The following is a 15,360-nucleotide window of genomic DNA, read 5'->3' as shown; positions in this document are numbered from 1 at the left end:
ACATGCAGGTGAAAGTCACTGTGTGTAATGAAGTTGATGTTCATAATGTATTTAATGTGAAGCAATTGTTATGGCAGACAAAGGCTTTATTCCAGTGTACTACTTCTGGTTTTGTACCTAAACAATAGTATTGCAAAGCTCTGTTCATTTTGATAACAATGCATTAGTAGTGTCTGAAGTTGGTTAATCCTTGGCAATGAAACACTCAAAACTCCATCCATCATAAGAATGAACAATTCAATCTCAAATTTAGACCAAAAGAGAAATATTTATTTCATTATAGACCTCATTTGGAAATACTCAACCATTCAAAAAAATGTACACGATTAAGTACTTTTTTTTTTCTTTTTATGAGGATGTACTGACAGGAGTCGAAATATCAATAGCCACATGCAATGGGTTTTTGTCCACTACATAAACAGCGACTAAATCCCCCCTCCCTCTTAGACAACATGTAGGCCGACTGTCCCTGTCCCTCACCTGTTCTTCCATGACACAGTGGTAGGACTTGTGTTTTGGGGGTGGTTGGCCTTTGCAATACACACATCATAGACAGTCAAAGTTTAGAAACTAAACATGTCAGCATCTTCTGTTCCATCAGTCTTTGTGAATAAGCCTTGATGTGCTCAATGTTTGCATCTTCCTTTTCAGTCACTTACTGGTGTATGTGGGCTTAAAGAGTTAGTTCAAATGTTTTGGATAATAAACTTGTTTTTTTTCCTAAGCAATAAGAAGTCATACAGACTGTTTTTACAATCATATCTCCACTTTTGTGAAAGGTTAGTTTCCAGCATTTGGCTTTAATGTATCATATCAGGGCTGTATACAGTGTCGTGACATTTTTTGTACAGTGAAATTTTCAAAATTTCATTTTTTTCCAAAAGGTCTGCATTTGCATTTATTCTATGTCCCATGTCTCCATTGACAAATCAATGGAGAAATGTGTTGGTGGGTAAGTGATATAACCAGTTTTTAAAGGTAAGCCCCCATAAATCTGGGAAGCCTAGCAAAACTTGTCAAATATATCAAATTTATCATCAAAAATATCTGAACTAACCTCTTTAAGAACTGAGCTGACTGGGTCAGTAAACATCAGAATAGCTCTATTTTTTTCTGACTGTACATTTATGTTCAGTGAATAATCATGTCCTCTTCTCATGTTCCCTCACAATGTTAAAACTAATAAAATCTGGCAAAATGACATCATAAGTGGACACTGTCTGTGTGCTACACAAACTCAGAGCGGGCAAAGTAGTCCAAGATAGCTATAACAATTCTGACGAGAATGGACGGCACTTGAAAATACTGGAAGTAATTGGAAACACTAAGCACTGCACCCCTAAATAATCATTATATTATTTGGGGTCCTTCTGCTGATTTTACTGTTATTTAGCACACAGACAAAGTTGCCCTTCAGATTAAAAGCTTCTGACACTGTTTAATTTCAGTCTGCACAGCACCAAAATGTCTTTCACGCATGAAAAATGATTAACATTAAAAAAAATCCCATCACCTGATCATCTGTAAATAAGGCAAGGTACAAAATCATAACAAAAGATCAACATCCATGCAGACCTTAACACATGGTTGAATTTGGCTTCAAATAATAAAGGTGTTGGTCCAGTTATCAAAACTTAAAATTTTGATTCTGTGCAAAATAAAACAATAAAACAAACGAACACCAAGATTTAAAAGTGTGAAATGGTTGTTAAGTGGAATATCCTGATGTTTCCCTTTTGCATCCAGCTGATTGCAAGTACCCATAGACTCATGATGCCAAGACTGATGTGAACTTTGTACTTGATTGTTGTTAAGATATTTGGCTGCAAAAACCCTTCAATATTTTTCCCACCAACTGAACTGTGCATTGTCTATGGGAGTCCATTCAGTCTCCAGTTGGGATGAGTTAAATACTTCGCCATCTTGTTTTCAAGGGTCCAGAGTGACAACCGACCCCAAATATGTTCAATAAGTGCCCTTCCCCTTCTCTAGATGTTGTACAGCAGTGTCCAAAGGATGGGGAGTGGCTGTCTTTTGTGGATGGCAATGTTCTTGACTGGCTGATGTTGAGGTTCTGTGAGCAATGACCATTCTTCAAAGGCACCATACTGTACATTGGTCAGGATGTAAGCGTGTGTGTGTGTGTGTGTGTGTGTGTGTGTCTATGTGTGTGTGTGTGTGTGTGTGTGTGTGTGTGTGTGCGTGCACATGGGCACATGCATACACGAGGAGTAAATCCAGTCCAATAAGTCTTTTCCCTCCACTGGTGTCAGCCCACAAGGCATCGCCATGACAACTAAGGCAAAAATCTCCCAGCATGAAAACAGAGCATCTGTGTCTTACTTTTTTTTTTTTTTTTTCTTCATCTGATTCTTTGCTGTTACTAATATCAACTTTTACTTCCTCACAATAATCATTAGTATCTCTATTCAATAAATTATCTATACTGTACATTTATTTCCCCTTGCATAGACCTGCAACAAAGGGGAGCTTTACCAATGTAAAACTATCCACAGTCAGTTTCTGCCGTGTGTTGGGGCTCTGTATAGCATTCTCTGTTCAATAAAGCCTCTGCAGAGCACACACAGGCTGACAGACAGTAAGCCAGTTTTTTTCCGCACAGAAATTAAAACAGGACCTACCAAAAAATACAAACAAAAGCAAAGCCGATGCATACTCAAAGATAGAGAAACGGGGTAGAAACGCTCACTGCAAAAATGAGTATCCAGCAAAAAAAGTGTTTTTTTTTCCTTGTGTCGTTCCCCTGGAGACCGAGTAGTCTTTTCTGAGGACTGTGGATAGAAGATGTGGATTCTGATTTGAAGGGAGCCGGCAACATCCAAAGGCTTACTGCACTCCTTCTTCATCCACGTAGGTAGAGGGAAACCATCCAATCTGAAATGTCAGGTGTATTAGTAATTATAAGAGGCAGCAAAACAAGTGGTTTCAATGGAGTTTCCATTGGAACGCCTTAACCTCCCCATATCACTGTACATCTGAGATGCAGCCACATAAGATTAACATTTTTGGTAACACTTTACTTCAAGTGAATTTTAAGTGCATTGTAAGTGCATAATGAGTGTATTATACCATGGCCTCTGAGAAAAGTGACGCTGAACTGTTTAATCACTGCTTTAATTAATTAATAATTAATTAAATAAATTAATGTGCTTGCAAGGTTTTGACACATATGGTGCAGATCAACCTTATATCATCATTAATATAATTATACACAGAGTGGGCACTGATTTAAAACCAAAGAAAAGACCCCTGCAATGTTGGCATGAACAGCTGAAAAGTATCCTGAAGCAAGAACAATGTACTTTGCTTCCATAACGTGGACGTTCCTCTCCAAATCATCATGGGTAACAGCACTGATTTATGCAACAGATGCGCCCTTATCCCTCATTTGTCTGTGGTGTCACACAAGAATATTTATATTCATCTTACGAAGGAAACGTGTATCTGAATGATGATGTTGCTAATCTCTTTGGCAAGGCATAGACCGACCCAGGGCTTAACAGTGAAGCTGCCAAACAACATAAATCAGGAGTTGTGAAGGTCAAGAAGATCATGCATAACCATTGTCTTTCCATAGAGAGTAGAAGCCTCCACCTCCAACTCTGAGAGGAACTGATCCTCCTCTTCTAGAGATGCCAGGGCTTGCAAACAGCACCTCACTAAAGACCAGAGAAGTCAGACGCATTTTCCACATCCCTCAGAGATCAGGGCCCTTTTCCACCCTCTGCTAAGAAACACCCGGATTCCTGTCCACTCTCATGTCAGGGTTCTCCTCCTTCCTTCCTCCCCTTATTTAGAGTTCCCACACTCCTCCACCTATTTTCCAGAGATGTCAGGTCCCTCCTCCTCTATTTCCAGAGATACCAGGTCCCTGACCTATATCCAGACTTGTCAGATTCCTTGTCAGAAAAAACAAGTCCCCCCCTCATATGAGTCTCCAGAGTTTCCAGAGTTCCTCCATCCTAGATCCAGAGTTGCCAGTTTTGCTCCACCCAACTCTCAGGTCCCTTGTTTGACTCCTATCCCGAGTCAGCCAGCACACAGTTTTCAGAAAATACAGCTTCTACTACCTTACTAACTTTACCCTATATGCCTTGCTGCATCTCACTTCACTGCATCCTTCATATGCAATCACCAATATTTCATCAAGCCCACTGTCTCCCTACCCACCTAGCCCCTGTAAAAATTGATTCGCACTTCTTAGAGTGCAAAGGTTATAGCAAATGGAGTGTTGCCCATTGAAATATAGGAAAGTTGTCTGACATTTGTTGCTTTGTGAAAGTAAAGGAATTGTGTCAGCTACTCCAAAAGATCCTCACAATACTGGTGCATGATTAGACAATCAAGCTACAGCAGCACCACAGTAGTTATCCATGTCAATAGGTTTCAACAGAACTCTCATCTCTCAAAAGCCCAGTTTGGTTTAATTTAAGATCATTGAACAACAAGTATTTTGTTGTAGTGGTTTTTAATGGTTTCATTTCTTTCAATAGCCTTTATTTATGTTGAAAGACATGGTTGAAAATACTGTCAGGTATTCATGAGAATAACTTTTAAGTGTAGCCCTGCCTGATTTGGGCAATTATCCTCTTTTGAGTAATAAGAAATAATTCCTTATGTATGGATATCTCAACATCCAAGACATAATGCTACTTTCATTTCTGATTTCTAAGACCTTGAACCTGAGATGTCTACAGTATCTATCACTCTATTTTTGGAGACTGCAATTATTATTCCTGTTTTAACTGTTTTGTCCTTGGAACTTCACGGGTCGATTCAGAGGCAGTACACAAGCAGCAACACAGCTGAATAATAACAAAGTTTTCTGTGCTTGATGCAAAGTTGCACGACCATCATGACCTTGCAAAGCATGAATAAGCTTGCTGGCGCACACCATTTTGGAGCTAAAGAACCCTCTTTGTTGCCAGGTTATTGAGGCTTCTCCTGTTAGTCCTGGAGTAGTGCGGTAACATTTCCATTGCAAAAGAATCTCATATATGAAATTAGATTATGGGATAGGAGTAATTGTGTTCCAAGTAGTACCCAGACAGTCTGGTATTAACAGGAGTACAGAGATATTGCAAGCAACAAGTTTGAATTTTAAATACCAAAAGCCTGCAAGTGAATGTTATATGAACACTATTTTTGCCGGACCATGGAGCGGGGCTGGCCAATACTAGTCTTTGTTCCTAACTGACTGACTAACTGACTTACTCCCCATTGTTGAAACGCGCATTTGTGACTTTTCCATCCATAGGCTCGCTGTGGCGCACCACCACAAAAGTTGGTCAATGTATAGAAATTGATCTAAATCACAATTTGTACTCAATCCGACAGTCTCCCATTGTGAAAACGAAAGTGAAACTCCATGTGCTAGTAACGGAATTTGTAAACAGTAACATGTTTTAATCGGAGATGTGTCAAACTGCTCAACACTCAGAGAGTTAACATGACTGGCATATTGCGCCTGTTACCATTGGATTCCACCGGACACACTGCTGTCACTGTAGGTAAAGACAAGTAATTAATCCTATTGAAATTAATTGCACTGAGTCTACTATATTTGTCGATTTAGAGCACTTTCCATTCCATTTTCTGCCACAGCAGCTGTTTTAGGGCACAGTTGCCCAAGAGCCTGAAAATGTTGCCCTACGTCTTGTTGACTTTCAACAGGGAGGAAGAATCTTCAGGGACCTAGAAGAGGGTGAGAAGAGGGTCCAGTACCATATATGGACATTTATGGGTCAAATGGCTACATTCGTGGTCCGGCTAAACTAGGCTTCCCTAGCTGAACTTGTTTTTTTAAGCAAGTGGCCATGGCATATGCAGACACTATGTGTAGATTAAATGATTTGAATGGCTGACACAGGGGCCAAGGGAGCCCATCGTGTATTATCCCTTAAATTATTATTATCCCCTAAATTTCCATAATGACATAGGTGTTAGCTATATACTTGCAGCATAAAGTATTCAGCGCCTAAGAGTTATTGTGTATTGGATGCGTTGTAGCATATTTTATCATGTTGCGATTATACTGAATATAATTCACTCATAATGTGCTTATAATGGACGTAATGCCTCAGGAGCAACACCTCAAGTAAAGTGTCACCAAGATTATAGTTTTACCATCCAGTAGTAAACATATTTTCAAGATTTACTCACTCGTCCGTTGGCCTCTCCTTTCCACCACCCCTGGTCTCCGCCGATCTTGCTGTAAATCTTGACGATGTCTCCTTCTCGTAGCGACAGCTCTCTCATGTCTCGCGCCGCAAAGTTATACCTCGCTACTGCTGTACTGACGACCCGGGGAGTGAACACTGTGAACATGGAAACAATGTGAGATCAATAGATTTTAGGAATTAAAACAAATGCACTTGTCTGTAGCAATTATAAGTGAGACAGTAAGATATGCTTAAATCTATTTATCATCAGTATTACAAATGGCAATTATTGGGGTTATTGCAAGGGTCAAAACGGTAGTGCACTGACAGGAGAATGAGTAAAACATTCCCTAAAGTATTCAAATATCATCCCTAAAAGAGTGCTAGGTCATAGGGTTGTGATGATATATATCAAAATTCAATATATCGCGATACAAAAATGTGGCAATACGTATCGCGGGGCAAAAAAATGAATCGCGATATTAGCGCCATTTTATTCTGCTGCAGTAATCACAAATGAGACGACTTGACCATCACAATTTCACAAGCTCTCCATCCAAATTATATTATTTGCACTTTGTAATGACATTTTTAAATTGTTTACATTCTAGCAAGCCAATGCCATTGATAGAAGAATTTTGGCTCAGAAATAAACATAATTCTGCACAGTCAGACTTTGCCATTGAACTTTTATTTATTCCATCGTATTGTGGTTGTATCGAATCGTGAACCCCATATTGCATATCAAATCGTATCATGAGATAAGCATATCATCCCATCCCTACTAGGTCAGATATCATCACTATAGAGAAATAAGGACCAAAAACACTTCCAGTTTGATGAGAGGATGCAAGTGGAAGTGGAGGTGATGGGAGATAATTTATAGTAATAACAGATAGTTGATAAGGATCGACAAAATGAAGATGGCCAGTTCTGTGTTCAGCATGATACATTATAATCGCAATGAAAAACGGGACTATGATGGGGAAAGACAACAAGCTGTTCCATTATGGGGGACAGAATTGGATTTATATTTCTTGATTTAATGAGAGAATGTCATCCTGGGAAAGAATGAAATGTTCTTATTAATGAAATGAGCACCATAGAGAAAAATTTAATGAGGTCAGGAGCGCAGTGGCTGAGAGGTTGTGAAATTACAAGCAACGAGGAACAAGAAGGCAACAGGAGAGTGAGAGACAGAGAGAGAGAGAGAGAGAGAGAGAGAGAGAGAGAGAGAGAGAGAGAGAGAGAGAGAGAGAGAGAGACAGAGAGAGAGAAAGAAAGAAAGAAGGAAGGAAAGAAAGAAATAAGGAAAGGAAGAAAGAGTACCTGACCAAAAGGGAGCTGAGCTCTGAGAAGAGGAGAAGTTGAGCCCCTGTGGACTGAGGAAGGAGAAGTTGTAGGAGGCGCAGGTGGCTGCTGAGAGGAGGAGAAGAAGAAGAGAGAGGAGAAGAGAAAGACAGAAAACGCGTTAGGATGCATGCATACAGAGCTGGAGCCCAAGAAGCAGAAAATTAAAAAGGAAAAGGCCTGATGCGTTGCCTCCTGCAGCATTCTGCGCAGCAAGTCTTGTCTCCTGAAATATAACCATGCTCAGCCCACAGACACACACAAATGTGCAGGCGCTTGCACACACACACACACACACACACACAGAAAGAGAGACAGAAAGAAAGAGGGAAACCATCATTAGTGCAGACCCAATTGTCTCCTTCCATTTCCAGATTCAACCAAAAAAGGAGGGAAAAATGCTGTTGTAGTCGCCAACTGGGTCTCAATGGAGGGCCAACAAAGGCAGTCCAGTGTGGGAGGCGAGCCAGCTGAAGGCCACAGCCATTATTTATAGAGTCTAATGGACAGAGAGGCCAGCCCAGCCAATTCAGATGGCCAGTCCACAGGCCTCTGACTCAGCTGCCAAAATCTTGCTCTTTGTCTCTGTTTCTCTCTCTCTCCCTTTCTCTCACTGCTCTCTCTCTCTCTCTGTCTGTCTCTGCCTCCCTCCCCTCTCCCTCCCTCCTCGCCCCCATCCAGCAGTCTGGGTCAGGAGAGGTAAAAGGCCTGGGAGGGAACAGAGCACCAGTGAAGAGAAACAGAATGGGAGGCAGTCTAACAAATGGTCTGTCTCAGTTATTTTACCCTCCCTTGCTGTATCCACAGACAAAATGGCAAGGGACTAGATTTCTGACTTGTGGACAATAGGTGAAGGTATGCGCTAGACCTGGACATTATTATGTATCTCGGTATTTGTTATAATCGAATAGAAGAACTATTCTTTAAAGAAGCATTTCTGCACTCCTTTGCTTAGACGCCTGCATTGTGTTTTTGGTTATCTGTCCTTGTATCGCCTCATTTTCGATTGCACAATATATACTATGGAGGGGTTTGGTTATTTTCCACATTTATGCCATCACCCACCATCCAATTACCAATAATTAAGAACTAAGAATTAATCAAGAACCTTTTAATATCCCAGAGAAACCATATGTTCTTTGGGATATTAAAAGGTTCTTGAAAGGTTCTTTGTGGAACCACAAATGGTTCTTCTATGTTCCAGTTCACACCTGTATTTTTCTGAATTCACACTGAAGAGACACTGACTGAGAATTAAACAGGTCACATCCTGGAATGCGCATGTTGATTTTGTCTGTAGCAAGGTGAAGCAGCGGATTTATTTTCTCTGTAGGCTAAGATCCTTTGGAGCGAGCAAACAGATTGTTATCCTTATCTCGCTGCTCTGTAATTCAAAGTGTGCTGGCGGTTATGGAAGAACCGCCTGGTCTAATGGCCTCTCGGTAAAAAACTTAAAAAAACTAGGCTAACCAGGCTGCTCAGAGTGTGCTCACAGGCTGTTGGTGAGTCTCTTGAAAAAACATACCAAACACAAGTACAAGAAGAGCACGTTGATATTGGCAAGTTGAATCACCGGTGACGCCTCGCATGTCTTATGCCAGCTGATGCCATCTGGGAGGCAGTACAGGATCACACAATGTAGACTAAACAGATTTAAACACTCTTTTATTCCAGAGTCAATCTGAGTGCTGAATGGTTCAAGTTAAGCTGTGTTATATATTATATGCCTTTAGGATTCTACACTAGGAAGGTTCCCGAATCCGAATACCATATTCGGCAAAGCACAAATAATGTCATACTTTTTCCTTCTGATTTTTTTTCAGTATTATTCGGATGGTTTAATATTAATGCCTATAATTGTGGAGAAAACATCGGCCTATTCAGCTGATTACATGGCTGGCTTTTCTCATCATTGAACTCAGAAGAGATGGAGAGGGAGAGAGAGAGAGAGAGCTTGTTTGTATGCTTGGTGTTTCCTCCAGGAATAGTCTAATTATTCTGATTACTAATTCAACATTAGGGATGCCGGTTTTTCGGGTCTGATCTGCTCTGCTGATAGACTCTGCGAGGCGGAGTTGGTTTGACTGGAAGTGGATGAAGACTGCCTGTCCTCTGAGTCTGCTCAGTACAGCGGGGATGTTGTATCTTCCCTTGTCTTCACAAAACAGCCTACTTTGAGAAATCTGAGTCAGGGCACAGCAGCCAGATATGCTTTTCCTCCCAGGGAAGATTTCAATTTTTCTTCATTTTTATTCATACTAGAATATGCAAATTAAACAAAAAGGAGTGGTAAAATAAAAAAAAGATTTTATAAATACGTTGATACAAAAACATACTATACACAGAAAAAAACAACTTTATGCTATTTAATTTGCAATTTTCATCTGTTCGATTTTTTTCAGTTCATAGCATAAGGTAGTTTATAATGAAGGTGTTTCAGACTGTGGGGAAGAAGTGAGAATTTACATTTTGATTTTCTTTTATAATTGGCTCTTTACTGTCCCCCAGTGTTCATGCAGTTCATACTAGCATACCAGAAGTTCAGGGTGGAAATTTTTTTTTTCCTGTCTGTACTTGTTTATGGCAATGTTTGTTTATGGTTGTGTTTTTAAGAGTCCATGTTTATGGTTACATAACATCTTGGTTAGAGAGGTAGGTGAGGTGAGAGAGGGCGAGTAGTGGAGACATGACATGGTTGGTGAGTTTACCTGGTGAGCGGGTACTGGCCCGTGTTAGCGAGCGTTCTCTGGACTTGTAGGGGTAACGTAATGTGGTATCTAATAACTTGAAGCTTTCTTTCAGTGAATGGGTCTGATAATACTCCACAAGCTCCTGTTACATAAAACAACAGAGAAGGAAAAAAACATTGTGACAAACAGTGATCATTTGATTTGGGTTTTTTTTTTATATTGAAAGGTATGTACTCTAGGTATTATAATATAATATATTATAATATTATAATATAACTTACTAGTAGACTTTCAAACTTCTTGGCTTCAGTGATGTGAATCCAGCTGTCTTTCTCAATGACTTTGATGTGCTTCACTTCATCATTGAATCTGTAAAAGCCAGACAGCATAGTGACTATAAAGAAAACACCAGGAAGAAGAGCCAATAGACACCCATGACAACACATCACTGTATGACAGCTCCAATACGAGCTGTTGCATTCTCCCACAGGGAATGCGCACGAGAAGCAGGATCAAACAAGCAATTACGGAGCGGTAATTAGGTAGAGTTAAAAGATGCTCCAAAAGCTGACTGGGGCGTCCTGTGAGAATTTTATTTCCCATGGGATCAAAACCCCCTCCGAGAGATATTTCTGTCCTGTAAGATGTGCAACACTCACTTGATGCTGATGGCGAACCTCTCTGCCTCCGCTGTCCTCTCTCTGATCAGGTACGTCCCACTGCTGTGGGACTTTAAAAGATTGTCAGCCTGCTGGCGCTCCATGTTCCCTGCAAACCTGAAGAGGAGCGAAGAACATGGGTACAGTGAACCAATTACAAATACAAAGTTATATCATCTGATGACATGGTATAGGTTTAACACATCCATGACACCAAAAAAACAAACAAAATAGACTTAAGATTACTGCCATGCTTGGGGTCAGTTTGCTTTGAATTTTGGTCTAAATGTTGGTCGTTGTTATGTTTTAATGTTGCCCAGTGTCCTTGTTTTTAATTTAAGACAAATTCCCTCTGGGGCATTCATTAATATTTCATTCATTCATTGAATTCAATTGATTCAAGAAGTGGATTTTTTTTTCAAAATCTAAAAACTGAAAATCCTTTGCCAATGAGAGGATAGTATATAAAATCTACTGTATATATAAATTGTTGCAAATAGCGGCTCTGTCATTATGTGATTTTCCATTTCAGTTCACATTTTGAATCAAGTGAATTGAAAATGAACAGACCGCCACACAGTGTTACAGGGTAATAGCTACATGGTCACCAGAGTAAAAGCTCTTGCAAACTAGGTGCTAGTATGAGGGTAAAATAATCGTTAATAAATCCACAACCCTCAGATGCATAGCGTCTTACCAGGGATATCCATAGTAGTCTGTTTCCCTTGAGGACTGCCGGCTGGGGAATGACTGGAAAGGCTGTCGCAAATAACCGAGACCCCATTAGAGAACTTATAAACAGAACAGAACCACTGTGCACAGGCAGATCATTACATATTTATGTCCCACACAGGTACTTAAGTATACACTAGAGCAGCAAGACTACTCTGTTATGCCCTCTGATATCAAACATAATTATTCTCTTCAAATGCATATGTGGGTCATTTACCTTGGGGTCCAAACAAGGCTTTACACATGAACTGGGGAAGAAGCCACTCTTTTGGGTTTGTATTAGCTTTCCCTGGAAGAAAAAGAAGTTACACCGCACGTCAGTGTCCAGCATTTTTATTGGTATGACATTCAGAATGAAGGTGTTTATGTTTTTCATCACTCTGCATGTGAGGATACTGAGCATATATAGTCAGTGGCATTGAGAGGTCAGTGAGGGTTCAGGTAGGAGTGGGTCCACTTGTAATTGCCACCAGCGTACGGCAAAACTGGCCCGGGTAGGCAGAGTCAGCACTTGATATTAAAACAGGCTGCTACGCCGTGACATACGCCGGATGACCTGCTTCAACCTGGCAGCCGAAACCTCATTGGCTGAGATACTGAACGGAGTTAGAAAAACAACCAGACAAAACACAAGCAGACTGAGAGTTGATGCTTTCTCCTTCAAGATGTGATTTAGCTTATAATGCTTTTCTATTCTTGTGCCAACATGTTTTGTGTTTACACCACGCATAGCTGCTGAAATAAGGATTTCTGTTGTAAAATATACAAGCACCACCCACCGGGTGCCTTTTGCACTTGATTTTAGTGGCGAACTTCGCCTACGTCAAGCCCGAGCGCCCAGCGTGAATAACAAGTGTAGCCAGTGATTCATTACTGTACCTCCCACCAAGAGGTGTCAGGATCTCCCTTCAGCAGCTCAATGAAGTCTCCAGTTTGAAAAGAGAGCGGGGGTTTCCCCGGGGGCGCCGGTGTACCATGGTAGTTCCTCACTGCCACCATCTTAGGACCTAGAAATACACAGTCGGATCAAGTATGTGCAGTGAATTCTTGTAACTTAACTGTGGTTTTATAATTAAGTGGGAGAAAAAGCTAGCTTGATGGCACAAGTTAAAAAACAAGCTTGTCTCCATTAGAGCCAATTCTTAATGAGGACAATTCTTATTTTAGGGCTGCACTAAGCAAATTTGCATGTTGGTGGTTCCAAATGGCAGCGATCACTGCTGTTCAGGAGACAGTTTTGTATTTCACTCTAGTTTTGATTTGTCCCGTGGGTGAAGTGTACATACACAGTCTATGGGGTCTCAGTTAGGGGGATGGGATGCTCTTCTGTTGCAGCCCCACTTTGCGATTTAAGGTGATAAGACGGGTGTATATTATTTACATAAAAATCTTGCTTAGTGCAGCTTTAAATGTAATCTCAAAACTGCAGTTCATTACCTCCTGACTCAGCATTGCTTATTGATTACTTCATGGTAGACCAATTGTGATATCCTTGTTATGTCAAAGGGCTTTCAATTTTTGAATGTCAAATAATATCCACCTCTTGAATTGCAACCCACCCTCCCTGCTTGGTAATCTTTATGTGGTTCATATGAAGTGGAATTATCCACTAGATGGCAGTAGAGGGCTGTGCTGTTGCTCAACTGCACCTCTACCATAACAAACTTGTTACATGACAGCTGATACAGACAGAAGAGCTGAGCTTTATCCAAAGATGTTCTGTATCATGTTGAGCTGACAACGTGAAACATGATTTGTAGCTTATTTCTTTATTACACACACACACACAAACTTACCTGACGACATCCCAGGTTCCTATGAAAGGGGAAAAGCAAAATATTACATCAGTAGCAATATTGGCAAACTGAAATCTTAATTGCTTCATTCAGTGGTAAATCTTTTATGAAAGAAAAACATATATAAAAGAGGCACTTCACAAAGCACTCTGTCATTTCTGAGAGGGTGATAATTCTGCTGTTCGCTGATAAGAGGATTTGCTCACCAAGTCATGGGGATCTGAAACAAAAGACAGAGGAGAGGAAGACTGTCAGAGAGGCATCGCAACAGGACTACATACTAGTGACCCCCCCCCCCCACCCCCAAAATAGTAAGTCTGGGTCTGGGTTTCTACTAGAGAGTAGAGGAAACACCTACTGATTTTGCAGATGGTGATGACTTCCAGGCACTCCTTGTGTGCTCCTGTCCCACAGCGAGAACAGTAGTAGCCCTGATAGAAGATACCCCTGGTGGACGGACACACACACACACACACACACACACACACACACACACACACACACAACAACAGTCAGAGAAACTGCCAATATACTGCTTGCTACAAAAAAACTGCTATTGTAGTTACACAACTTATCCCTACCCACATCATTTCCGCTTTATTTTTTAAGTTCACAGAATCAATTTACTCCATTTAAGACCACATACTAGCGGTCAGCATTGCAGCACATGTTACGTATACCATAACTCTGCATGCATCCCGCACTGCCATGTTTAATAGAAAGTGCCATAAATCACTGTGGAATCCACTGGGGCTGCAGCTGTAATTAGCATCTTGCACTAAGTGAGAACGCTGGTCCCCGCTTCCACTAGCAGCGTTGTGAATTTAGGTCAGTCTAGCCATGAAGTTTGTGGGTCAATACGCAGAATCGATTTTAGCCCAGCTAACTGTAGAGGTGAAAATGGTGATTCAGTGGCGCGATTTACACTGAGCTATTCCTGCTGAAGTTAAGCAGCACACACATGGGGAGAGGTGTGGTCAGAGACACGGTGGGAATGCTTAAAAATATTATCTATCAATCATATGTAGTAGATTATGTTCTGCTTTTAACATTAGGTTAACAGCAGCCATGTTCATGTTTTCGTCAATTTATCTTTTAGCCACGTCTCCCTTGTAAAAGAGAAATTGGTTCTCAATGGGACTTCCTGGTAAAATACAGATTAAATAAAAAATAAATAAATAAAACCTGATGAAGGCTATCTTAGCCAAAACATACTCCCTTTGTGACTTAAGCCTCTTAATTTGTTGTTCACCAAGTGTAGCTGGATTTTTCTTCAGCTCACCACTTCCTTCAACCTCCTTCTTATTCAATCATGCTTTGTGTCCCTGAGACGTGTGATTGACTTAAATTGTACTAAATTATATTAATGCAGCATAAAACATGGATAAATCTTTCTGCACACTTTACACAGCCTCAGGGTGTATTAAATAAAAGATTTTCTTTTGAGTCTACATAAAAAGTGCATGTCCTTGGAAAGTCCATTTTAGGATGGATCTATTATTTGACTGTACTAAGTGTTATGCACATAACACAATCATTACCTCAGCAGCATCTTGCAAGCCCGACAGTTGGTGTTCTTATCGAACGTGTGCATCTGGAAGTTATGCTGATTGGCTGTGGCTCTCTCTGGCTTGATGTTGGACCTTGATGGTGGGAGGATAGAAGTGAATCATTACGAATGAAAGGAACCGATTGGTCGAGGCAGCTGATAACGCTGCTGATTCTGTGTAATCTCACTCACATAGCCATCTCAAACTGCTCCATCCACTTCCTCTTGGTCTCCTCAGTTTTACAAAAGAACTGGAAGCCCTGCTTCCCTTGCAGGTGGATCAGGTAGAAACCATACGACCACTGGGGAGAGAGAGTGAGTGAGGAACAGATGGTGGAGAGATATATGGATGGCAATGAAAGAGATAGACAAAGAGGCCTGTGACACCTGCATATCCATAAC

At 40.7% G+C, this 15,360-nt stretch overlaps 1 protein-coding gene across 1 annotated transcript; it reads right to left on the bottom strand.

Moving 5' to 3' along the window:
• Window positions 1-288: 288 nt before the first annotated feature.
• Window positions 289-15,260, bottom strand: LOC139653121 (guanine nucleotide exchange factor VAV2-like; the record flags this gene model as incomplete). Its single annotated transcript, XM_071530073.1, has 13 exons — window positions 289-2,895; window positions 6,184-6,338; window positions 10,241-10,364; window positions 10,504-10,591; window positions 10,882-10,998; window positions 11,579-11,640; window positions 11,831-11,902; window positions 12,493-12,620; window positions 13,410-13,428; window positions 13,616-13,629; window positions 13,768-13,856; window positions 14,951-15,052; window positions 15,151-15,260. Coding segments are annotated over 13 exons (1,128 nt in total), but the record flags the coding sequence as incomplete, so codon positions are not given.
• Window positions 15,261-15,360: the final 100 nt, after the last annotated feature.

The sequence above is a fragment of the Centroberyx affinis genome, unplaced genomic scaffold (genome assembly GCF_046629955.1).
Source record: "Centroberyx affinis isolate AG114_WGS23_722 - 3 ecotype Tasmania unplaced genomic scaffold, CSIRO-AGI_Caff_v1 ptg001879l_1, whole genome shotgun sequence".
NCBI classification, from domain to species: Eukaryota; Metazoa; Chordata; class Actinopteri; order Beryciformes; family Berycidae; genus Centroberyx; species Centroberyx affinis.
This window is presented reverse-complemented; position numbering and strand designations above follow the sequence as displayed.